The sequence below is a fragment of the Dermacentor andersoni genome, chromosome 4 (assembly GCF_023375885.2).
Source record: "Dermacentor andersoni chromosome 4, qqDerAnde1_hic_scaffold, whole genome shotgun sequence".
Lineage (NCBI taxonomy): Eukaryota > Metazoa > Arthropoda > Arachnida > Ixodida > Ixodidae > Dermacentor > Dermacentor andersoni.
Window position 1 is genome coordinate 218,821,658 of NC_092817.1, and position 27,194 is coordinate 218,848,851.

A 27,194-nucleotide genomic window follows, 5' to 3' on the forward strand; every position below is an offset into this window, starting at 1 on the left:
CCAGTTCTTTGGACGTCAAAGGCTGAACTTTCCGCGATATCATGGTATCCACTCAGATAAACCTGATAAGCAACTACGAAATATCTCCCCTTTTCTAGTTTCCAAGTCCCTAACTGATGTCCTTGGTCCAGGCTACAAGGTATCAAGGATGGCAAGTGGTGATCTCTTAGAGCTGCATGATCAGAAACAATCTGAAAAATTGCCCAGTCTATAGTGTCATTTGGGGATGTTCTATTGACAGTAACTCCACACCGCACTCTGAACACCACCTGCGGCGTTGTCTTGGATCATGATTTGCTCCAGCTGACAGAGGCTGAGCTCTTGGAGGGCTTCAGTGAGCAGAATGTTGTCAATGTCAGAAGAATTAAGCTGAGAAGGGATGGTAAAGAAATTAAAACAAAGCACCTAATACCCACATTCGATGTCAGAAGAATTAAGCTGAGAAGGGATGGTAAAGAAATTAAAACAAAGCACCTAATACCCACATTCGGTTCAAGTATTCTGCCCGAGTCTGTAGAGGCCGGGTACATCAAGCTCCGTGTCAGACCATATGTGCCAAATCCCCTAAGATGTTTCAAATGCCAGCATTTCGGCCACAGTTTGCAGAGCTGCCGGGGCCGCCAAACTTGCGAAATGCAGTGCCCATGAACACGCCACTGAAGGTTGTAAGAACGCGCTCCACTGTAAACTGTGATGGGGAGCACGCCGCGTACTTGCGGTCGTGCCCATCCTGGAAAAAAGAAAAGGAAATTGTAACAATAAAAGTAAAGGAAAATATAAGTTTCAAGGAGGCACGCAGGCGGGTAGCATACCTGCCTAAGAAAACCTTTGCTGATGTGGCGCGTCAGGGGGCAGCGCCACAATGGTCTCCGGCGGCTGTCCGACCCACACTCAGTGAGGCGACAGTGATGACATACGCCCCCCTCCCCCCCCCCCCCCCCCCCGGCGGCTGCAGCTAGTGCTGCTACGCCAACCCAGCAGACGGGGCCATCGACCCCGAAGGTGGGTGCAGCCGAGGCTGCCCCAACCTCACCGGCCCCTTCCAGCGCTGGCAACAGCCGGCGCAGCCAAATCGTTCAGGGAGCCCCATCGACCTCCGGGCTGGTGGGTGCAGGCACCTTGCCTTCCGAGGCAGGACTCTCTCGGAAAACTTCTCGATCGCAAGAGAATGTGTCCGGCGCCTCGCAAGAGGCAATGGACAGTACACCTATCCTCATGGCGCTCCAAGCACCTAAGGAGCGGCGAGGCTCCCTTGAACGCTCCAGAAAGGGCAAAACCCCGGTTACAGGGCCTCGAAAGAGCTCTGTAATCTAATCTATGAAATCTCTGTAAATAATACTTCTGTTTCTGTACACACAGCACATATTTACTTCCAATATGGATACACAAATAATTCAATGGAACGTCAGAGGTCTTCTTAGAAACCTTGATGATGTGCAAGAACTCATCCACAAACACAATCCAAAAGTGCTGTGTCTACAAAAAACACACTTAAAATCGAAAGACAAATTTCCTCCTACATTATGTTACTTTTCGCAGAGATCACGATGATGCTTTCGCATCATCGGGCAGTGTTGCCATTGTTATTCATAAAAGCATAGTGTGTCAATGTTTGCAGCTACAAACGCCCCTTGAAGCAGTGGCAGTTCGTGCTGTTCTACTAAACAAACTCATCACCATTTGCTCGCTTTACATATCCCCCATTACCAACTAAAGAAACGTGACTTTCAGTCCTTTCTAGACCAACTGCCAGAACCTTATGTTGTTCTTGGCGATTTCAATGCACAGCAGCCTGTGGGGAGACTCCCATATCGATGCACGAGGTTGTCTCGTTGAACAGTTCCTTTTTTCTTCCGGTGCATGTCTGCTGAATAAGAAGGCACCCACATATTATTCTCTCGCAAACAGAACATTTTCTTCAATTGACCTCAGCCTAGTTTCCCCGTGTATACTGCCTGAACTCGAATGGGAAGTTACCAACAATCCTTACGGGAGCGACCACTTCCCCATACTGCTAAGATCACCTAAAGAAAACGAATATCCACCACAAGCTCCTAGGTGGAAGATTGAGACAGCTGACTGAGAGAAATTTCGAACTCTTACTAGTATCTCATGGGCTGACATGTCTTCGTTAGGAATTGATTCTGCAGTGGAGTTTTTTAGTCTTCATAATAGATGGCGCATCTAAATGCATATCAGAAGTAAATGGCTCGGCGTGCAAATGGCGTGTCCCGTGATGGAACGACGAATGTAGGATCGCTCGTAAAAAACAACAAAGCGGGGGGTTGCTATGCGCCTCTCCCACTACAGAGAATCTTGTTAACCTTAAGAAAGTAAAGTCCCAAGGCAGGAGAACGCGCCGACAGGCCAGAAGAGAGAGTTGGCAAAAGTTTTTATCGGGCTTCAACTCGTACACAGATGAGGCGAAAGTCTGGAACAGGGTTAATAGGATAAGAGGGCGACAAACATACTCCTTCCCAACACACAAGGCGATACCCTGCAAGATCAGGCAGATTCACTTGGGGAGCATATTGAGAGCGTGTCAAGCTCAACCAATTATTCACAATATTTTCTCAAATATAAACAAATAGAAGAACGTAAGCCATTCACAAGAAAAAGTGGAGAGAATGAGCCTTACAACCGTCCTTTTAGTATTGCCGAGTTGAGAGCTGCCTTGAGCGCATGCAAGAGCTCCGCACAGGGATCTGACAGAATCATGTATGAAATGATCGAAAACTTATAAAATGACACCCAAGTTACACTTCTCGCACTTTTCAACACCATTTGGGCTGCAGGATACCTTCCAACTGCATGGGAAGAAGCCATTGTGGTCCCTGTTTTGATACAAGGCAAAGATCCTTCCTTAGTGGCAAGCTACCGCCCGATAGCCCTCACAAGTTGCTTTTGTAAGGTACTTGAAAAAATGATTAATCGGCGACTCATTCACATCCTTGAACTGAGCGAAATGCTTGATCCATATCAGTGTGGCTTTAGAGAAGGGCGCTCCACAACTGATCATCTTGTACGTATTGAAGGAAATATCCGGGACGCATTTGTACAAGTCTTTCTTATCCATATTCCTCGATATGGAGAAGGCGTACGACACAACGTGGCGTTACGGAATCTTAAAAGACTTGTCAGAAATGGGCATCCATGGTAATATGCTAAACCTAATAGAAAACTATCTGTCCAATCGTACCTTCCGGGTAAAAGTCGGCAATGTACTTTCACATCCTTTTACGGAAGAAACGGGTGTACCCCGAGGAAGCGTGCTCAGCTGCACGCTCTTTATCGTGAAGATGAACACGCGTCGTGCTTCATTACCACGGGCCATCTTTTATTCTCTCTACGTGGATGATATTCAAATAGCTTTCAAATCCTGTAACCTCGCAGTGTGCGAGAGACAGGTACAGCATGGCCTGAACAAAGTGTCAAAGTGGGCAGAGAAAAATGGATTTAAGATCAATCCTAACAAAAGTTCTTGTGTTCTTTTTACAAGAAAGAAAGGCCTGGTCCCGGATCCTTACTTAGAACTGTGGGGACAACAAATACCTGTCAACAAAGAGCACAAATTCCTAGGTATAATACTTGACTATAGACTCACTTTCATTCCACACATCAAATATCTGAAAGAAAAATGTCTAAAAACAATGAACATAATGAAACTTCTATCCCAGACTACATGGGGTAGCAACAGGAAATGTCTAATGAATCTCTACAAGAGCCTAATTCGGTCAAGATTGGATTATGGTGCTGTAGTGTATAACTCTGCCACCCCGAGCGTGCTAAGAATGCTGGATCCTGTCCACTATCTAGGTATCTGATTAGCCACTGGCGCTTTCAGAACAAGCCAGATTGAAAGCTTATATGCTGAATCGAATGAGTGGTCGCTCCACCTGCAGAGATCATACATCTGCTTTACCTATTTCCTTAAAGTGCAATCTAATCGTGAGCATCCATGTTTTAATAGCGTAACCGATATGACGTGTTCTACACTTTTCCGCAATCGTCCTTCTATAAGACAGCCTTTCTCGCTGCCCCCGCAGGGGCGTCTGCGTCAGCAGGCGTTTGGTGTGTTGCGGCACCACGGACCCGAGCACACGAGGGTCGGACCCTCCCGCGTGTAGCCGTGCGCGGCTTAGCCGTGTCTGGGGAAAAGGGGATCCTGGGGGTTGAGCCGATGCTGGGTGTTTGGACCTTTAAGGCCCCCCGGCGGAGGCAACACACCCCTTTGGCCTCTGCTTCACATAGACGGCACCCCCGGACTGACCCACCCGGGGGAAATCGGTAGTTGCCTTTTCCTGTCTCTCTCTCCCTCCAGCCTTCGTCTTTCTCTCACTTTCCACCTTTCCTGTCTTCTCCTGGCTTCTTCTCACTTCCAATTTTCCAGGCAGCAAGGGTTAACCCTGTGTGAATAACCAACCTAGGTTATCTCATATTTGGTTATAGTGATAACGTACAGCTGGCGTTTGCAGGCCCTGTTTTTCAGGCTCTGCAGCATCCCCTTGTAGGGCTCCACGGTGGGTGGTTGGAGTTATTGCCGAAATTTACATTATTCTATGGCTAGTTCCTTCCCTGCCCTCCCAGATCGCCCTCAGAAAAGAGGGCGCACCGAAGATGTATTTCAGTTTTTTGGACGACAAAGACCGAACTTTCCACGATTTCACGTCATTCATTCAGAAAAGCCAGATAAACAAGTACGCACAATCTCCCCATTTCTAGTTTCGAAGTCTTTAACTGAGGCTCTTGGTCCAGGTTACAAGGCATCAAGGATGGCAAGTGGAGATCTCCTTTTGGAGCTCCGTGACCTGAAACAATACGATAAGCTACCCAATCTAGTGTCTTTTGGAGACTTTCAAGTGACAGTGACTCCGCACCGCACTATGAACACTACACGCGGCGTTGTCTCCGATGACGACCTGCTTCAGCTGACAGAAGCAGAGCTCCTAGAGGGCTTCAATGAGCAAAATGTTGTTAATGTGAAAAGAATAAAGATGAGGCGCGATGGTAGAGAAATTGCGACCAAACACCTAATTCTCACCTTCAATTCAAGTGTCCTGCCCGAATCAATCGAGGCCGGGTACATCAAGCTCCGTGTCAGGCCTTACGTGCCCAATCCACTCCGATGTTTCAAATGCCAGCGCTTCGGCCACAGCTCGCAGAGCTGCCGCAGCCGCCAAACTTGTGCTAAATGCAGTGCCAAAGAACACACCACTGAAACTTGTGAGAACGCTCTCCACTGTGTAAACTGTGATGGAGAGCACGCCGCGTACTCGCGGTCGTGCCCATCCTGGAAGAAAGAAAAAGAAATAGTAACGATCAAAGTGAAAGAAAATATCTCATTCAAGGAGGCACACAGGCGGGTAGCATACCTGCCAAAGAAAAGCTTTGCCGAAGTGGCACGTCAGGGGGCAGCGTCACAACGGCCTCCGGCGGCTGTCCGACCCACAAGCAGTGAGTCGACAGCTACGCCATCTGCCCCCGCGGCGGTCGCAGCTAGCGCTGCTCCGTCTACCCAGCAGACGGGGCCATCGACCCCGAAGGTGGACGCAGCCGAGGCTGCCCCAGCCTCCGAGGCCCCTTCCAGCGCTGGCAACGGCCAGCGCAGCCAAATCCCTCTGGGAGCCCCATCGACCTCCGGGCTGGTGGGCGCAGGGGTCTTGCCCTCCAAGGCGGGACTCCCTCTGAAAATCTCTCGCTCGCAAGAGCGCTTGTCCGGCGCCTCACACGAGGCAATGGACACTACACCTGTCCCCAAGGCGCACCAAGCGCCTAAGGAGCGCCGAGGTTCGCTCGAGCGCTTCAGAAAGAGCAAAACCCCTATTACAGGGCCTCGAAAGGGCTCTGTAATGTAAGACATCCCTTCCGTTTCCGTAAACACAGCACCAATTTAATTTAAAATATGGATACACAAATCATTCAATGGAATGTCAGAGGTCTTCTTAGGAACCTCGATGATGTGCAAGAGATTATACACAAACACAATCCAAAGGTGCTGTGTCTGCAGGAAACACACCTAAAATCACAACACACAAACTTTCTCCGACAGCATGTTACTTTTCGCAAAGATCGCGATGATGCAATCGCATCATCGGGAGGTGTTGCAATTGTAATCGAAAAGAGCATAGCATGTCAACATTTACAGCTACGAACGGCCCTTGAGGCAGTGGCGGTTCGAATTGTTTTGCTAAACAAACTTATCACTATTTGTTCGATTTATATACCTCCACACTACAAACTAAGCAAACATGAATTTCAGTCCTTCATAGATGAATTGCCAGAACCTTACGTTGTACTTGGAGATTTCAATGCGCACAACAGCCTGTGGGGCGACTCTCGTATAGATGCGCGAGGTCGTCTTGTTGAACAGTTCCTCTTCTCTTCTGGTGCATGCCTGCTGAATAAGAAGGCACCCACATATTATTCTCTCGCCAACAGAACATTTTCATCAATTGACCTCAGCCTAGTTTCCCCGTGTATACTGCCTGAACTCGAATGGGAAGTTATGAACAATCCTTACGGGAGCGACCACTTCCCCATACTGATAAGAACATCTAAAGAAAACGAATGTCCTCCACAAGCTCCTAGGTGGAAGATAGACACAGCCGACTGGCAGAAATTTCGAGCTCTCTCTAGCATCTCATGGGCTGACCTGTCTTCTTTAGAAATTGATGCTGCTGTGGATTATCTTACAGCATTCATAATAGATGCCGCGTCAAAATGCATATCCGAAGTAAGTGGTTTGGCATGCAAACCCCGTGTACCATGGTGGAACAGCGAATGTAGGATCGCCCGTAAGAATCAGAACAAGGCGTGGGGGTTGCTACGCGCTTCTCCCACTGCAGAGAACCTTATGAACTTTAAAAAAATAAAATCCCAAGGTAGGAGAACCCGCCGGCAGGCCAGAAGAGAAAGTTGGCACAAGTTTTTATCGAGTATTAACTCGTTTAGAGATGAGCCCAAAGCCTGGAACAGGGTTAATAGGATTAGAGGGCGGCAAACATATTCACTCCCTCTAGTAAATGCACAGGGCGATACACTGAAAGATCAGGCCGACTCACTTGGGGAGCACTTTGAGAGTGTATCAAGCTCAAATCATTATTCGCAATCCTTCCTGAAATATAAACAAATAGAAGAATGCAAGCCACTCATCAATAAATGCCGACAGAATGAACCGTACAATTGCCCTTTTAGTGCTGCCGAGTTGAAAGCTGCCTTGAGCGCATGCAAGAGTTCCGCACCAGGATCTGATAGAATCATGTATGAAATGCTCAAAAACTTACACAATGACACGCAACTTACACTACTCACACTTTTCAACACCATCTGGGATGCAGGGTACCTTCCAACCGCGTGGAAGGAAGCCATTGTGATCCCTGTTTTGAAACAAGGCAAAGACCCTTCCTCAGTGGCAAGTTACCGCCCGATAGCCCTCACAAGTTGCATTTGTAAGGTGTTTGAAGAAATGATAAATCGGCGACTCATTCATTTCCTTGAACAGAGCAAAATGCTTGATCCTTATCAGTGCGGCTTCCGAGAAGGGCGCTCCACAACCGATCATCTCGTACGTGTTGAAGGGAATATTCGGGACGCATTCATACATAAACAGTTCTTCCTATCCATATTCCTCGATATGGAAAAGGCGTATGACACAACGTGGCGTTACGGAATCTTAAGAGACCTGTCAGAATTGGGCATCCACGGTAATATGCTAAATATAATAGAAAGCTATCTGTCAAATCGTACCTTTCGGGTAAAAGTCGGCAATGAACTCTCACGTCCTTTTACGCAAGAAACGGGTGTACCCCAAGGAGGCGTGCTCAGCTGCACGCTCTTTATCGTGAAGATGAACACGCTTCGTGCTTCACTACCACCCGCCATCTTTTACTCTGTCTACGTAGACGACATTCAAATAGCTTTCAAATCTTGTAACCTCGCAGTCGGCGAGAGACAGGTACAACATGGCCTGAACAAAGTGTCAACGTGGGCAGACAGGAATGGATTTAAGATCAATCCTAACAAAAGCTCTTGTGTTCTTTTTACAAGAAAGAGAGGACTTATCCCAGATCCTTGCATAGAACTGCGTGGACAACACATACCTGTAAACAAAGAACACAAATTTCTAGGTGTCATACTTGACTACAGACTCACCTTCGTCCCCCACATTAAACATCTTAAAGAAAAATGTCTAAAAACAATGAACATAATTAAACTTCTATCCCAGACCACATGGGGTAGTGACAGGAAGTGCTTAATGACTCTCTATAAAAGCCTCATTCGATCACGACTAGACTATGGCGCCGTGATTTATCACTCTGCCGCTCCGAGCGCACTAAAGATGCTAGACCCAGTCCACCATCTAGGAATTCGACTGGCCACTGGCGCTTTCAGAACGAGTCCCATACAAAGTTTATATGTAGAATCCAATGAGTGGTCACTTCATCTGCAGAGAACATATATCAGCCAAACATATTTTCTGAAAGTCCACTCAAATCCACAACATCCCTGTTTTAACACCATTAATGACATGGCATATGCTACACTATTTCGCAATCGTCCCTCTGTAAAACAGCCTTTCTCGCTGCGTGTGAGGGAGCTTAGTGAAGAAATGCATGTTTCACTCCTCGAGTTTCGCCTAATGCATCCAGCCAAGCTGCTACCTCCTTGGGAGTGGCAGCTCATACAATGCGATATATCTTTCGTGGAAGTCACAAAGCATGCTCCCGAGATTGAAATCCAAATGCATTTCCGGGAACTCCAGTACAAATACTCCTGCACGGAGTTCTACACAGATGCATCGAAGTCACACGACGGGGTGTCCTATGCAGCCGTCGGTCCATCCTTCTCGGAATCCGATTTACTGCATCCGGAAACTAGTATCTTCACGGCTGAGGCCTACGCAATACTGTCGACCGTGAAGCATATAAGGAAATCAAAACTCAAAAAATCAATTATATATACGGACTCCCTAAGTGTTGTGAAGTCTTTGATATCGTTCTGTAAGCACAAAAATCCTATAATAATTGAACTCTATTCCTTCCTATGTAAAGCATATGTATCTAACCAGCATGTGATAATATGCTGGGTGCCTGGACATAGGGGCATCCAGGGTAACGTTCTAGCGGACCAAATGGCCACATCAATTGCATCACACACTGTTAATTCTACCGCTGCAGTCCCTGTCGCAGACCTGAAGCCTTTCTTAAGAAGAAAACTGCGACACTACTGGCAACGCTTGTGGGACCTGGAAACAAATAATAAGCTGCATGTAATAAAGCCACAATTAGGTTTCTGGCCTCCTGTAACAAAATCACGCCGGACAGATGTCTTATTCTGTCGTCTAAGAATAGGACACACTTTTGGCACGCATAACTTTTTACTTACTGGAAATGAGCCCCCAACCTGTGGGAGATGCGGGGAGAGGCTGACCGTCCTCCATGTCCTCCTGGAGTGTCTGAAAGCAGAATCTGACAGAAAGAAACATTTTCCATTAGCATACCGGCAGCACATTCCCCTTCATCCTGTAATGTTACTCGGCCCAGAACCACTCTTTGACACTAACGCTGTCCTAGACTTCCTGAAAGATGTCGTGTTACATGTAATTAGCCCTATACGTCATAGCGTCTCCTCTTTCCAGAGGATGCCGCTGTGATAGCTATATTGTATAGCACATGCCTCTCGGTCCTTGCGTTTCAAGGGCTCTGGCGAGGCAGTAGTGCTCTTAGACAATTTTAGTCTCGCATATTTTATATAATGCATCATTCTTTTTTAATGCATTTTAGTGATCATAGTACATGTCATTAATCATTGCCATAATTTTATTACGGGTAATTTTTATGCAATTTACACACTCTTTTAGGCCCCTCTACAGCCAAGTCACATGAAATTCACAGAGCCCATCAGACCACGACATATTCATTACCACTAGCATGGCGCTCTTTGGCCATACCTGGCCCTTGCGCCATTAAACCTCAAACATCATCATCATCATCCTTTCTCGCTGCGTGTGAAGGAGCTTAGCGATGAAATGCATGTCCCACTCCTCGAGCTTCGCTTAATGCACCTAACCAAGCTCTTGCCTTCTTGGGAGTGGCAGGTGATAGAATGTGACGTATCCTTTCTAAAAATTACAAAGCACGCTCCAGATGTCGAAATCAGAATGCATTTCCTAGAACTTCAGTACAAGCACTCGGGCACAGAGTTCTACACAGACGCCTCCAAGTCGCATGCTGGAGTGTCCTATGCAGCCGTCGGTCCATCCTTCTCAGAATCCGATGTACTACACCCAGAAACAAGTATCTTTACGGCCGAGGCCTACGCATTATGGTCGGCTGTAAAGCATATAAGGAAATCAAAACTCCATAAAGCCGTTATATATACAGACTCCCTAAGTGTGGTGAAAGCCTTAATGCCACTCTGCAAATGTAAAAATCCCGTACTCACTGAGGTCTATTCCAACCTATGCAAAGCTAGTCTATCTAACCAGCATATCATTATATGCTGGGTACCTGGCCATAGGGGAATCGAAGGTAACGTACTGGCAGACCAGATGGCCACATCAATTGCATCTCCTGCTGTTAATCCTACTGCTTCGGTCCCTGTCACAGGCCTAAAACCTTTCTTAAGAAGGAAACTACGAAACCACTGGCAACGCATGTGGGACAAAGAAATAAATAAACTGCACGTGATAAAGCCACAGTTAGGTTCTTGGCCCTCCGCAACAAAATCACGACGAACAGATGTCCTATTCTGTCGTCTCGGAATAAGACACACATTTGGTACGCATAACTTTTGACTCACTGAAAATGATCCTCCAACCTGTGGTAAATGCGGGGAGAGGCTGACCGTCCTCCACGTCCTCCTGGAGTGTCGGGCAGCCGAATCTGAGATAAAGAAACATTTTCCCCTAGCATACCGGCAGCACATCCCCCGTCATCCTGTAATGTTACTCGGTCCAGAACCACTCTTTGACACCAACGCAGTCCTAGGTTTTTTGAAAGATATTGTGTTGCATGTTATTAGCCCCACACATTCGTAGTGCCTCCTCTCTTCAGAGGAAGCTGCTGTGATAGCTGTTTCGTATAGCACATGCCTCCAGGCCCTTGTGTTTTAAGGGTTCTAAGGAGGCAGTAGTGCTCTAGTAAATTTTTTAGAATCAGATATATTTTATACATCATATCATACTTTTGAAATGCATCTCTATGTTCATAGTACAAGTCATACGTCATCGCCATATATTATTATACGGATTTTACGCACTTTAGAGCGAGTTAAGGCCCCTTTACAGCCACGTCACACCAACTTCATAAAAATCATAATTACACTGCAAACTCATTATCACAGACCTTGCGCTCTTTGGTCATATTTCGCCCTTGCGCCATTAAACATCAAACATTCATTAATTCAACAAGCACCAGTTGCAAAACATTGCATAATAACCGAAAAGTGTGTTCGACCACTTCATCCTTACTGAGTTTTGACATGAGAATATGAAGCTATGGCAACAATTTGACAAAACGCTGCACGATGACATCATCCAGCAGTCGAGAAGCCCGTGGTCATCTCCTGTAGTCTTGGTGAAGAAAAAGGACGGAACGCTTCATTTCTATGTCAATTGTCATTGACTGAACAAGATCACAAAGAAGGGCATATACCCCCTCCCATCGATGGACAACGCATTGGATCGGCTCTGCAACGCTAAATACTTCTCGTCGATGGATCTCAAGACTGGCTACTGGCAAATAGAAGTCAATGAGAGGCTTCGCAAGAAGACCGCCTTCATCATGCCGGATGGCCTCTATGAGTTTAAGGTCATGCCATTCGGACTGTGCTCGGCACCTGCAACGTTCCAGCACCTGATGGACACGATGTTAGCAGGGTGGAAGTGGCAGACCTGTCTTGTCTACTTGGATGACGTCGTCATCTTGAAGCTGGAAAAGTACCGTTTTGCCTATGATGAATTTAAGTTTCTAGGGAATGTCATCAGCATGTCTGGAGTCTGTCCCCACCTACATAAAGTTTGTTTCACATGGCGCGATTGGGGCGAAAAAAGATCGTTCTGCCGTGTACGTCGCAGAGTGATTTTCGCTGACAGCTTTCACATGCGTTTGCTGCAGCGCGATTTCCGTCGCAGCAATGTGCAAGGTTGCCCCCTGTTAACGAAGTATCCATGCCTGCATCGTTAAATAAAAACATGGAAACTAGTCAAATATTCGAATGTTCCTATTAATATTCGATAATAGAATAAGTACATCATTTTTTATGGTTTAGAAGTGTTGAGACTTTACAACAGCTTACAGATGTGGTGAGTGAGACGCTGCACAACACTGCAAGTATGATCGTGCGGCTTGTGCAGTGTCGCTGGTCTGGTTCCATTTAGTAAACTTTAGTTTCGTTGTTACTGTGGAAGCCACAACTTTTTTCCTGGAGAAGTATTTGCTTTTGCAGACCAACAAGCTACTATTGAGTGGGCATGTACAGTCGATCCCGGATATATTGAATTATTGCCTATATCGAGCAGTTGAAAAATCCCCTTGGGAATCCCATACAAAAGTATAGCGCTATTGTTCGCGTATATAGAACTCCTGTGCACCGGCATATCGATGTATCAAACTCCGTGCTGAGCTGCGCCCTGGCAAGTGCGCTTCTCCCACCATACACCACCCCCGCAAGTGCGCTTCTCCTCACGAAGCTCTCGCGATGTTCCCGCAATGTTCCCGCAATCTCACGTGCGCTGCCCCGCACTCTAAGAAAGGGCCGTGTGGGTAAAAGGCACGTGACAAGGAGCACTTGGAGTGCGATTGGGTGTGAAAGGGAAGTGGGAGGGAGAAACCACACTGGACCGCAGGCGCCAGCTTTCTGTGTTTTGGTTGGCTGACACCGCTGGCGAGACGAACGAGGTCAGTGCAGCTTGGTTTTGTGGTAGTGCGGAGATGCAGAGCGGTGTATCTTTCGATTCGCTTTGTTCCTTTTATTCACGAGGCCAACGTGAAGGTTTGAGGTGTGGTGCAGTGAGTTTTTCTTTCCGCTTTTAGCATGTGTTCCAGATCCACGGCCGAGAAAAAACGCAATAATTTGAATTTATCAACAAAGGCCTTCGAGGGATCTGGTGAGAAAAATTTGTCGGTCGCCGCGGCATTCGGAATTCCTCGCAACACCCTGAGTACGATCCTCAAGAACAAAGCCAATGTTAAGCTGAAGTCAGTGCAGTCCAGTCACCCTGGAGCATGTCGTGTGCGCGTCCCAACCAATGACAAGGTCGAGAAGGCATTGTACGCCTGGTTTTTGGAGACACGTGCCAAGAACATAGCTGTTGACGGCCCAATGCTCATGGAAAAGGCCAAATGGTTTGCTCTGGCCTTCGGAGAAGAAAGCTTCACTGGGGGCACTGGTTGGCAGCAGCAATTTAAGAGTCACTACAGCATCGTCGGAAAGACCCTTTCGGGCGAAAGCGAGGCAACTAGCATAATGTCGCATAGAGAAGTGGTTGTCCGAAGAGTGGCCAAATATTTCCGACAGCTTTCCGCCGTCTCAAATATTCAATGCAGATGAGACTGCACTGTTTTGGCAAATGCTGCCAAACAAGACTCTGCATCTGAAGGGCACTGCATGCCATGGTGGAAAGAACAGCAAAGTGCGCGTATGGATTTTGCTTGCTGCAAATATGGATGGGTCATGCGAACTACGGCCATTTGTTATCGGAAAGAGCAGGTCGCCACGTTATTTTAAGAATGCGAAAGGCCTCCCGGTTCGATATGCGTCCAATAAGAAAGCTTGGATGACACGAGATTTCTTCGTTGAGTGGCTACAGGCATGGGATACCGAACTGGAGAAGTCTGGCTGCAAAGTTTGTCTTGACAATTGTTCCGCCCATCATGTCGTCTGGCCGATAAAGCAGATCACCCTCCAGTTTCTGCCGCCAAACAACGGCAAAACTTCAGCCTCTCAACCAAGGCATCAAGGCCAAGACACCACACAAAGTCCACATAGTTTGGTTTTTTATTATCATTTAATTGTGGGGAAAAGTGCTAAAAGTTGCTCAATACAGACAGAAGTATGCAAAAGCTCGCCAAAAACAAAGTGTGAAGTTTTGACATTGCTCAGTGACGTGTTCTACTAATGACACCAGAGGTTGTGTTTGTATTTTTGCATAATATCGATTGTTTGTCATTGTTATGGCTTGTGTTCACGTGAGAGAGGCCTCCCCGCTGGAAGGGGAGTGTACCATGTGATAAGGTCCCCATCCCTGTCCAGTTGCACCTCTGGTGCATTGTGGGCCCTGGCATTGTGGATCCCCAGAAGAAGTATTCCCTGTGGGCATCACCTGTGAATTTATATCGACTGAACAACAGCTTTTTATATTGTTTGAATCTGCAAGGTACACAGGAAAGGTTCGAATGACTCCACGGCAATGTTCTTGTGACAATTAGCTGCTGCTGTCTTGTGCAGGGGTGCCAGACCACCACCACCACGCCTAACCAGGATGTGGGCAGTGCAATGGCCCTCGTGCATCCTTGCTGTGGGGTGAAATCAAGGTAGGCTGGATCTTGTTGAAACAACACTGCCATTTGGGCTAGTTGGAATGTTGGATTTATGATTATGAAGAATTCTGTGCAAAGACAAGGGACAAGAAACTAAAGTACGGCGCTCATGATGTGCTTTTCATTCTTTGTCCCGTGATATTGCACTGAATTTTTGTTAACCATGCATTTTGTTCACTGGAAAAATGAGTGTGCATAACTATCCCAATTGTTTGGGAGACTCCTGAATTTTGACCAATCCTTCCGATTGTATGGACATGGCCATGAGTCTCCCAAAAAACTGATAAAAGTCATGCAGCACAGCTGCATTGTACTTGCCATTATGCACTAGGTAGCTAGCCGAAGTCTATTTTTAAATCTCAGCCATGTGTTTGTAGGCAGTGTACACTTAGCTTGGTTTACTTCAGATCAAGTCATGCATTGGGGAGTGCACGTGAAGCTAACGTCTAATCATCATCATCAGCCTTGTTACGCCTAATGCAGGGCAAAGGCCTCTCCCATACTTCACCAACCACCCCGGTCCTGTGCTACTTGTGGCCATATTCTCCCTGTAGACTTCTTAATCTCATCCACCCACCTAACTTCCTGCCGCCCCCTGCTACGCTTCCCTTCCCTTGGAATCCAGTCCGTGACCCTTAATGACCATCGGTTATGTTCCCTCCTCATTACATATCCTGCCCATGCCCATTTCTTATTCTTGATTTCAACTAAGATGTCATTTAGTCGCATTTCTTCCCTCACCCAATCTGCTCTTTTCGTACCCCTTAACGTTACACCCATCATTCTTCTTTCCATCGCTCGTTGCGTCATTCTCAATTTAAGTAGAACCCTTTTCGTAAGCCTCCAGGTTTCTACCTTGTACGTGAGTACTGGTAAGACACAGATCAGATGTCATACACTTTTTTCTTGAGGGATAATGGCAACCTGCTGTTCATGATCTGAGAATGCCTGCCAAACGCACCCCAGCCCATTCTTACTTTTCTGATTATTTCAGTCTCCTGATCCGGATCCGCGATCACTACCTGCCCTGAGTAGGTGTATTCCCTTACCACTTCCAGTGCCTCGCTACATATCGTAAACTGCCGTTCTCTTCCGAGACTCTTAAGCATTACTTCAGTTTTCTGCAGATTAATTTTTAACCCACCCTTCTGCTTTGCCTGTCCAGGTCAGTGAGCATGCGTTGCCATTGCTCCCCTGAGTTGCTAAGCAAGGCAATATCATCAGCAAATCGCAAGTTACTGACGTATTCTCCATTACTTCTTATCCCCAATTCTTCTCAATCCAGGTCTCGGAATACCTCCTGTAAACACGCTGTGAATAACATTGGAGAGATCGTATCTCCCTGCCTGACGCCTTTCTTTATTGGAATTTGGTTGCTTTCTTTATGGAAGACTACGGTGGCTGTGACCGCTATAGATATCTTTCAGTGTTTTCACATACGGCTCGTCTACACCCTGATTTTGTAATGCCTCCATAACTGCTGAGATTTCGACTGAATCAAATGCTTTCTCGTAATCAATGAAAGCTATATATAAGGGTTGGTTATATTTCGCACATTTCTCTATCACGTGATTAATAGTGTGAATATGGTCTATTGTTGAGTAGCCTTTATGGAATCCTGCCTGGTCCTTTGGTTGACAGAAGTCTAAGGTGTTCCTGATTCTATTTGTGATTACCTTAGTAAATACTTTGTAAGCAACGGACAGTAAGCTGATCGGTCAATAATTTTTTAAGTCCTTTGCCTCCCCTTTCTTATGGATTAGGATTATGTTAGCGTTCTTCCAAGATCCTGGTACGCTCGAGGTCATGAGGCATTGCGTATACAGGGTGGCCAGTTTTTCTAGAACAGTGTGCCCACAATCCTTCAACAAATCTGCTGTTACCTGATTTTGCCCAGCTGCCTTCCCCCTTTGCATAGCTCCCAAGGCTTTCTTTACTTCTTCCGGAACTACTTGTGGGATTTTAAATTCTTCTAGACTATTCTCTCTACCATTATTCTCGTGGGTGCCACTGGTACTGTATAAATCTCTATAGGACTCCTCAGCCACTTGAACTATCTCATCCATATTAGTAACGATATTGCCGGCTTTGTCTCTTAACCCTTTGAGGGTCGAATTATTTTGAAAAAAAACTTTCCCAGGTGGTCAAATTATTTTTTTGCGGATCTTGAATGTCCAAAATGTATTAAGTCGGGAATAAATAGTCAAAAATAATTAGGAACAGTATTTTGGTGTCGGCATCACTCAGAATTGCAAAATGTTCAATAGTATTTCCGAGCGTGGTACTCGTTGTAACACGGGTCTACGCACAGCGCCTTATCGCAGTCTGCACACCTAAAATGCGTGTCTGTTCTCTTGAAGCGAGGAGTTGTGTTGGCGCACACATGCCATCTCTGCGTGCGGCTGCCTTGGGCAGAGGTCTGAGGCACCCTCTTGCGTAAGCGCGTTGCCGCGGAGAGCGAGCATACCTCGCGAACGGCGCTGATAAGCAAGTGGTGATAACCAAGCTAAGAGAAGTGCCAATCAAGATAGAAATCGACTTCCGCCGCCCCTGCGAGAGCGTGCCGACAAAGAGAAAAACAACGTTTCGCGCGCCTCCGTTGCGAACACGCGGCGGAACCGAAACCGCGAAACCGCGTTGCCACTGAGAGCGGGAATACCTCGCGAACGCCGCTATAAGCAAGCTAAGAGCAGCGCCAATCAAGATAGAAATCAACTTCCACCGCCCTGCAAGAGAGTGCCGACAAAGAAAAAAATGACTTTTCGCGCGCCTCCGTTGCGATCACGCGGCGAAACCGAAACCGCCAAAGGGGCGTTGCCGCAGTCTGAGCGACGCGCTGAAGCTAGCAATCAGCTCTGTTTATCTCCCCAAGAAGGTAGCACCAATTTCAAACGCATCTTGTAAGTGCTAAGAGGTGGCAGCACCTCCCGATGAGCGCTCATCGTCATTATGGCGCGAAATTTCAAACGGATGGTCGGAACCGTACCCGTGCGGCAAAGACCTTGCGGGACAGAAAACCGCCGCCGTACATGTACGGCAAAAACCTTCAAAGGGTTAACGCACACATCTGATTCTTGCCTATTCCTAGTTTCTTTTTCACTGCTTCTAGGCTTCCTCTGTTCCTGAGAGCATGTTCAATTCTATCCATATTATACTTCTTTATGTCAGCTGTCTTACTCTTGTTGATTAACTTGGAAAGTTCTGCCAGTTCTATTCTAGCTGTAGGGTTAGAGGCTTTCATACATTGGCGTTTCTTGATCAGATATTTCGTCTCCTGCGATAGCTTACTGGTATCCTGTCTTACGGAGTTACCACCGACTACTTCTATTGCACACTCCTTAATGATGCCCGTAAGATTGACGTTCATTGCTTCAACACTACGGTCCTCTTCCTGAGTTAAAGCCGAATACCTGTTCTATAGCTTGATCCAGAATTCATCTATTTTCCCTCTTACCATTAACTCATCGATCGGCTTATGTACCAGTTTCTTCCATTCCCTCCTCAAGTCTAGGCTAATATGAGTTCTTACCATCATATGGTCACTGCAGCGCACCTTGCTGAGCACATCCACATCTTGTATGAAGCCAGGGTTACCGCAGAGTATGAAGTCTATTTCATTTCTAGTCTCGGCATTTGGGCTCCTCCACGTCCACTTTCGGCTATCCCGCTTGCAAAAGAAGGTATTCATTATCCGCATATTATGTTCTGCAAACTCTGCTAATAACTCTCCCCTGCTATTCCTAGAACCTCTGCCATATTCTCCCACTGGCTTGTCTCCAGCCTGCTTCTTGCCTACCCTGGCATTGAAGTCGCCCATCAGTATAGTGTATTTTGTCTTGACTTTACCCATCGCCGATTCCACGTCTTCATTGAAGCTTTCGACTTCCTGGTCATCATGACTGGATGTAAGGGCATAGACCTGTACGACCTTCATGTTGTACCTCTTATTAAGTTTCACAACAAGACCTGCCACCCTCTCGTTAATCCTATAGAATTCCCGTATGTTACCAGCTATATCTCTATTAATGAGGAATCCGACTCCTAGTTCTCGCCTCTCCGCTAAGCCCTGGTAGCACAGGACATGCCCGCTTTTGAGCACTGGATATACCTGTTTTGTCCTCCTCACCTCGCTGAGCCTTACTATATTCCATTTACTGACCTCTAATTCCTGCAATAGCACTGCTAGACTCGCCTCACTAGATAACATTCTAGCGTTAAACATTGCCAGGTTCAGATTCCAATGGCAGGCCTGTCCGGAACCAGGGATTCTTAGCACCCTCTGCTGCGTTGCAGGTCTGACCACTGCCGTGGTCAGACCTGCGACGCAGCAGCTGCTGGAGCAGCTGCTGCTGCTGATTTACAGCTGCTGGAGACTGAGGGCCGTGGTTTGATTGTTGTGCTCGTATAGGAGGTTGTAGCCAAGTACTGTACCAGGGTGGCCAATCCTGCTCTGGGGAGGGAATGCGTTACCGGTTATGACCGCTGGGATCAGGTTGCACTCCAGGCCGGTTTATGCAATTTTATCAACACACAGATACTATTTTATTTGATTTTTATGACTTTTTTTAATCCGGTAGAAAATTATGCGGCAGCGGGATTCGAACCACGGTCCTCTTGCACGCGAGGCAGATGCTCTGCCTCTACGCCACCGCTGCACTGCCACTGCCTGCAACGCCTAATATGGGTTGCATAATGGCTGGAACCTTAAGTGAGCTTTGTTGCAGTGGAGGTGTGTTATGGGGCAAAGCACATTAAGGGAACTGTCATTGGATATAGCGCGTGTTCCTTTATGATGCCCACTTGCCACCATTGGTTGCAGTATGAGCAGTAAGACGTCTAATAACTGTACTGGCACCCATTCAGAGCAGTTTCAGACGTTGGTGTGGCCCAGGAAAAAAAAGATTAAAAAATTTGTTTCTTTTGTCATCATCATAATTCCCCCCGCCCCTTTTGGCCCCCTCCGTTCCTCCTCTGCTCTCAAATATCCTGACTTTCGAGATTCATAGGTTGGCAGGTATGAAATTGTGGTACGGGGGAGGGGAGAGAGAAAGAAAAACACTTTTTTTTTTGCATCAGAACATCTTATGTGATGAACCAGTCTGTTACTTGTATATTGAATGAAATCCCCATGAAAACTGCAATTTCGTTTTGTTCCTGTAAATGACGTGGTACTTGCAACCTGCTGGGAATATCAGCATGTTCCAGGAAGATAAGAGCTTTGCGACCTCTTACATATTGTGGTGTGGGTGGTCTGTCCACAAGTGCATCGTCATGTGAATAAGCGCACCTTTCATGGCTGAGCACATCTCCCAGTTCATTGCAGCATAGGCTTCTCTTGTTATGTAGTCGGCAGGTTTAGCAAAATAACTGGTTAGAGCAGTTGGTCCGCTCTAATCTTGATATAGCCTGCTGTGCAAAACTGTTTTCTAATGAAAAAGCGCTCTGCATTTCTTTCGAAAAGGAAGAGAAGTGCCTTCATACTTCAGAGGTACTGATAACCAAGTTTGTGGTACTTGTTTTCTTTTATAATGCGACAGAAAGCTTACTGTCGGAGTGCTCAGTCCTGCAGTGGCAATGCAAGAAGTGTTGTGGAACATTTTTCATATTATTGGCGATGGCAGTTATGTAAACATTTGAGGTGCATTTGCGCCATCAGTGCTGTTCTCCTTGTATTGGCAGTGCATGCGCAGCTTGCACGTGCAGGAGGGCTTGCAGTGCGTCTGGCTGCAAAGGCAGCGTACCCAGGAGGCCAGTCATCTCTGCAGCTGTGTGCTTGTGCTACACCACACTAAACGTCGGGCTAAATCTGTCTACAGTGAAATGTTTATTATGACCCTCACATTAAGAAAAAATTTCAGATTAGCGAAGCCGTATAGTCTATTGTTTAAATGTACAAATATTTTGTTACTGTGAATTTAAAAACACCAAATATTTCGAAGTGACATAAATTTTACTATTTCTGTTTTAGTAGCGCCTCGGAATAACAAATTTGTAACCAGAAATATTGTGCACATTTTGGACTTGCAAAACTGAAAAACTATAGGCACACCACTATTGGCTGCAGATGTTCTCGGATGGCTGTGATTACAAATTCGTGCCAGCCTTATCGTCATTGCCTGCAGCCTGGAGAAATAAAAACAACACAGATTGGAACCGTTGACACAGTACCATGAACTGCAAGATCACGATTGCACCCATTGCTTTGCTCACTATCGTAACAATCGTGAAGGATTGATAAGTGAAATCACCGACAAAAGGTGGGTTTGCTTAAAATGCCACCTGAACCCTAGATCAATCAGCGAGCTGGCCATTTACGCAAGGAAAGCGATAAAGTTTGTGGATGCTTGGGAGGCTATGGTAATGTTTGGCAACGATGCACATCATATGCAAATGATGCAAGTGCCTGCTGCTCACTTTTCTGCCAGCCATCGGCTTTATCTGTGAGCTTAGGTGTAGCAGTGTACGCTCGGTGTACACTTAGGTGTACACCCTGAAGAAACACACCAGGTTCATGTTCAACGGTCTGTCCATGCTCCAGACAATCACTGCATCATGATTGCCGTTGCCCTGCAGCATCATGTTTCATCCATCACAGCAGTGGAGTGCATATGTATGGCTGGCACACTTGAGTAACGTTAACAGATCCGACGTCTGTATAAGCTCTGTGCACATCAGGCAGAGATGGCTTCATATAAATGCACATTCTCACTCCCATCCTTTGGAGTCCTTGTCATTGGCATAGACGCATTTGTAGATGCACTACTTCCAAATTTCGTTTTTAATGCCAATTTGCAGGTTTCCCATACAATATGTTAAAATAGCGAATGATTTCTGAGGTTTCTGTGGCATTCCTTATATCAAGATTTCACCGTAATGTTTTCATTGCGCACTGGTGAACGCCGACAGTTTTTCATCGTTTTCATCTCATGCACCACTGTGCAATGCCGATATTGCCATTGCCGGCATTTCTTATCAACACCTGACTTTACCTTGATATATCCTGTCATTTATCATGACATATCCTGTAAGGGCTCTTTCCAGGCCTGCAGTAGTTCATAAATAAATCAATAAATCAATCAATTAGTGTTTTGCACAAGTTTTATGCTCTGACAAATTTGAGCTGGCAGTGATGCTACCTGGGATCCCCTTCTGCTGGGAGCTTCAGTATGTCTAACGATACAGCTATCACACAGTGGTCACTCACATCATAAGTAATAGTTTCAGCAGAATGTCTTGGCACAGCATCAGTGAGAGGTCAGTAAACAGTAAAACCTTGCTACAATTAAATTAATGGGATGCACTTGCAATTTTGTTGAAGCTGTATTTCTTTTGTTGTAAAATTATACTAAAGTTGCGTACCAATTTTTCAGATGCCTGCTTTTTCAGACCTGCGCAGTTATTTGAACTTTCCAGTGGCACTGCCACCATAGAACAAATGTTTAATGGCAACTGGAATTTTGGATGCCGAACGGTGTGCCACGTAACTTTTTGGGCTGACGTGCGCACGATGTCACAGACTTGGCAGCTGTAATGCTGCGAGTTGGGCAGCAGCGAGCATCACTGGTGCCCACATTTTTATTGTAGAAACGTTTCTGTGGTCTTGCTAATTCCGTACGGCGGCTGCAAAGACATTTGCATCTGCTCGCCACCAAACTGCAATTTTGGTCGTGGACTGATGATGTGGCACTGCTTAGGACTAGACGCACAGCAAGTTGTTGCGGAAAGTTTACTCCTGGAATACTTGTACCAGTAGAGCACATTGATGATTCAGCTTGAGACCATGGGCTGGACTAGTGGCCGTGCTGATGGGCAGAAAGTAGGGTCCATGGTGATAGGCTGGCAGCTACAACTACGCCTGCCAAATTTGTATGTGCGCTTGACTGGACATAATGGTGTAAGCATGCATGTGGGCAAAAAAACGAGAAACTAAACTTGCACAACACAGCCTAAACTGGCAGCGTCGCGGAGTCGAGGCTGTCATGGTTGTATGCGCATTATCTGTTTCATGTCGATGCTCAATGCGCATGGAGCTGCGCAACTGGTGCTCAAGAAGAGTACTTGTGACCAACAAACACTGGTGGCCTGCATGCTTACGCGTGTGTCTGGTGGAGCCCACCTGTGATAGTAAACATCTTTGTATGCCACAGTATACAGGGTTTTCGACTTCCTGCAGGGTAAATAAAAATTTGCAAGCTGCGCTCTACTTCGTGGCAATTTGATCGAAGCGGAATACCACACAAAAGCTCTTTAGTTGTTGCAAGAATTTCTTTGGGCCTCTGGTCGGGAATGGAAAATACTTCACTGTAGAATAAAGTTTGTTGAAGTGGCATTCATTGTAGTGGGGTTTGACTGTAGCTGATCTTAGCTGAATAGCAGCTCTGAGGTGGTGCTTATAGCAACTTTAAGGTGTTGCTCATTGCAGATGTCTATACACCAAAGGCCATCTGTCACCAATAGGATGGAACAGGACTTCATGTGACACGGTTTGTGGGGCAAAATGGCATCCTCGGACAACAATGGAGCCACCGTAAGACTTCAGTTTAACTATTTCTCTTGCTTTGTTTTCTTAAACCCATTTATGCTTGCAAACCAAAAGGAACATGAACATGCTGCCTCAGTGGAGCTGTTCCCACTAAGGTATATAACTTCACCTAATAAAACCTTTAGACTGAGTATTTTATTTGCGACAGTATATCAAAAAATATCGAGATTGCTTAATTTTGTATTAGACAGTCTTTGTTGCATCACTGACACTGTGAAGTGAAAATCAACATTTTGAAGCAGTTTCATGGATGATTTCATTGCTGTTTTGCAATTCCAGCTCTCGCAGATCAGCACTTTATTGTTTTTCATATTTGAGTACTGCAGTTTTTTCATTGCATTAGCTGAATGTGCTACCAGTGAACAAGGCTCAGTAACTGGTTGTTACACTACCAGCAAAACTTTAAAAGGGCTCAATTTATTTATTTTGCCTACATAGCTTCATCCATTTACTGCTTATAATGTAATTATCATTAAAGCATGATCACTTTATTATAAGTTAATACATCAATCAAGCAGACAAAGTGGAGTGGACGCATTCTGATGGGGCTGGAATGCAAAAACAATCATGTACCGTTCATTCGGTGCATGTTGAAGAATGCCAGGTGGTCAAAATTAATCCGAAATGCCACACTATGGCATGCCTCATGATCAGGTCATGATTTTAGCACATAAATCCTCAGAATTAAATTGAAATCGAGCATACAAGGATGCAAGTGGTTGGCAAAGTGGCAAGACACATGTTAGCCTCTGCCTTCCTTGCAGCAGTAAGGTATACCTGAATTTTTCATCAAGTGCTTGATTTTCTGAAAGAACATGTTTTGGCAAGGGCAATATTGTAGCAATGTTTATGGAGTTAGTTTTAAATGAGCAATATCCTAACTAAGCCCTCTTGTGGTCATGTACAATACTGTAAAATCTTGCACAAAGTATGAGCCTGGCTATAATGCTAGAGACAATTTTTGGGTTGTGAAAGGGGAAAGTACACATAATGTCATATTGTAATGTAGTAGTGACGGTAAAGAACACGGTAGCAAAAATGTGAATGACGAAACTAAATACAGTTAACCTCGATATAACAAGCTTCAGTATTACGAAATTCTTGATATAATGAAGTATTTAACTTTTCATAACCTCTTGTCCATAGAACACCGTGTATTTAGAACCTCAATCTACAGAAGAATAAAAATGGGTTGGTGCGCATTCGACAGAAATTGTCAGATCCTGACCGGAAGCTTACTATTATCATCAAAGAGAAAGTTGTACAATCAGTGCATTCTCCCGGTAAGGTGAACAATCAATGCATTCTACTGGTGCTGACATATGGGGCAGAAACTTGGAGACTGACTCGAAAACAAGTTAAGGACGGCACAAAGAGAGATAGAACAAAGAATTTTAGGCATAACATTAAGAGACGGGACGAGAGTGGTATGGATCAGAGAGCAAACAAGAATAGCTGATATTCTAATCGACATTAAGAGAAAGAAATAGAGCTGGGCAGGTCATGTAATGCGTAGGTTAGTGTGATGACCCACTTATGGGGGCAAAGGTTCGTGTACTCAATGGTTCGGTTGGTTCTCTTAGGCGGAGCCTCCGAGAACCCAATTGAGGACAAAGCCGTTGGTTTGAACACACACACAAATACTTTTAATCAAACTAAAAAAGGCTTAAGGTAAATAGAAGGAAACAGAAAGCATGCCTAAAATAAACATTCAAGCAGACATTGCGGCAGAGAACACATATAGGGCTTGCATGAGGTTAACGAGTGCGCGAGTCCGGGCTTGCCACGAGGGCGGGGACGCGTCACAGTCTCGACGCGGCGACAAGCTGGCGAAAGGAGTGGTGCCAGTCTCACCATAGGCCGTGGTGTAAGCTGACCGACCGGGCGACCGGACTGCGCCAGCTCTGGCTAGGCGAGGAAAAGTGGGCGGCTTGGTGGCAGGAGTGGACGGCGGCGGCGTTCTGGCCGAGCAGTTGGATGTACAGCTCGGGCCCGCAGCCCGACTGCTCCTCTCTTGCCCACGGCGCGGAAGCTCGAACGCCGGCCTCGGGCAGCAGGTGGCACGGCAGACGGGGGTGGCGTTCTGGCCGGGCAGCTGGCGTAGAACTCAGGCCCGTCGCCCGACTGTTCTCGTCCTGCCCACTGGCGCAGGAGCTCACCGGCCTTGAGGAGCTGACGGCACGCTCAGGTAGACGGGCGACGCATAGGAACAGGTTGGCTGGAGGCCCCGGTCGGGTGAAGTCTTGGTGGGCTCGGGTCCGGAACCCGACGGCCCGTCTTCAACGCCCGCTCCGGTGGTTGACCTCCTGCCGTCGCTTCCCGGCACTCTCCTGGCGTCTCCCCTGCGTCTCCTCTGCGTCTCCTTGCGTGTCCCCCTTGCGTGTCCCCCCTCCGTTCTGCCAGCGCACCACGCTTTTTCTCCTGATCTGGCCGATTTGGCATTCTCGGATTGGCTGCCTGACGCCCCGTGGTCTTTCTTGATTGGTGAGGCTTTTCTTCCTTTAGTTGCTTTTCATGCGCCGCGCGCGCACGTGCTGGACGCTCTTCGGCGTCGTCGCTTCTCCTTCCAGCACGGAATCGGCCGCGGCGCGCGCACTCCTTGTCGTCTGCTCTTGACCGTCGCGATCACCGCACCATGTCGCGCACCACACATCACTGTTAGATAACCGGTGGACCATTAGGGTTACAGAATGGGTGCCAAGAGAAGGGAAGTGCAGTCGAGGACAGCAGACAACTAGGTGCGGTGATGAAATTAAGAAATTCACAGGCGATGGTTGGAATCGGTTGGCACAGGACAGAGGTAATTGGAGATCGCAGGGAGAGGCTTTCGTCCTGCAGTAGACATAAAATAGGCTGCTGCTGATGATTGTCACATAGTAGTGAAGGTGAAGAACGCAGTAGTACTGTGAATGATGAAACTAGTGTTTTATTGGGCGAACCTGTGCCCTTAAAGAACAACAATAGCGGTGAACACAGTCGGCGATCAGCGAAAATCTGATCTTTATACGCGAGTCATCAAAGTTTCCAGAGTAATCGCTGGTGCGCACATGTCTACCAACTGGGAAAACCGGGAATTCTCAGGGAATTTGAATAGTCTGGAAATACTCAGGGAATTTGTGCTTTTATCAGAGAAAATTAGCTGTAACTTTATTGAAAAGAAACGAAAGTCATGTTAATGCTGGCTCCAATAACAGGAATTGCAACGAATCATCATTGATGCCGTGTCATTGGCACGAGGTATTGCCAGAGTAGTTAGCGATCGATTTTCCAGACGCCCGATTTTTCGAACATGCCCGATGATTGGCACGGCTTTGCAGCACCACCACGTACTCCATATAGTCAATGTATATTGCCCTGACTGCAGGTCTGAAATGGCATTAATCAAAGCCACCACCGCCGCCATTTTGATTATCTCGCCGCCTCGAACCGGCACTCTCGCACGCAGATCCGCTGGCAGGCGTAGCCACCACCGCGGCAATGTTAGACCTAGCTGCTTCTACGTTCACTATTAAGCTTCTTGCCATGTGGGGCTGTTTTTCATTTAGAGACTTCGCCACTGTCAGCAATGGCACCAACTCCGCCTTTATAATACTCGCGATTGACTTCGAAGCTTGCAGAGCACAGCGCGTTGCGTAATGCCAGTCTCCAAAAGTTAGCTTTGTCTTAGTACAGCAATGTTACGTGGTGAAGGATAACAAGCGTGGGAAGGGGCAATTGTCAGAGTACACAGTATGTATTCCTTAATTATACACACGTGCACCCCCGTCTCCTGTCACAGTACGAGCACCGATATGCATAATAAGTGTACTGGCAGGCCTTGAGAGCTTTTTCGGACGTGCCTGTGGTAATTTGAGTTCTTAAGGGCAGTTAAGGACATGCATTCATTTTTTTCGAACTTCCCGATTTTTCGGACACTCTCGTGGCTCCTAGGGAGTCCGAAAAATTGGACGTTTAGTGTACAACTGGCCAAGAAGATGCTTCAAATGGTCCGTGGGCCGAACGCGTAGTGGAAGGAGGATGAGAACGGAAACTACCGACGCACTGAAGAATCAACGGGAAATTAAGCGTGCCGCCGCCTCTTTGAAGGAGCTTGAGCTAAAGAAAACAAAGTG

The 27,194-nt window shown here is 46.5% G+C and overlaps 1 protein-coding gene across 10 annotated transcripts in view; it reads left to right on the top strand.

Annotated features, from left to right (window-relative positions):
- The window catches only part of LOC126538411 (uncharacterized), a 107,245-nt gene that overhangs the window by 34,861 nt on the left and 45,190 nt on the right, over window positions 1-27,194 (top strand). For all 10 annotated transcript variants that reach the window (XM_055074778.2, XM_050185245.3, XM_050185244.3 and 7 more), the window contains 2 exons: window positions 14,449-14,534; window positions 22,963-23,067. In XM_055074778.2, coding sequence (XP_054930753.1) covers window positions 23,038-23,067 — 30 coding nt within the window. In that variant the 5' untranslated portion in view covers window positions 14,449-14,534; window positions 22,963-23,037. The remainder of the gene's footprint in view (window positions 1-14,448; window positions 14,535-22,962; window positions 23,068-27,194) is intronic.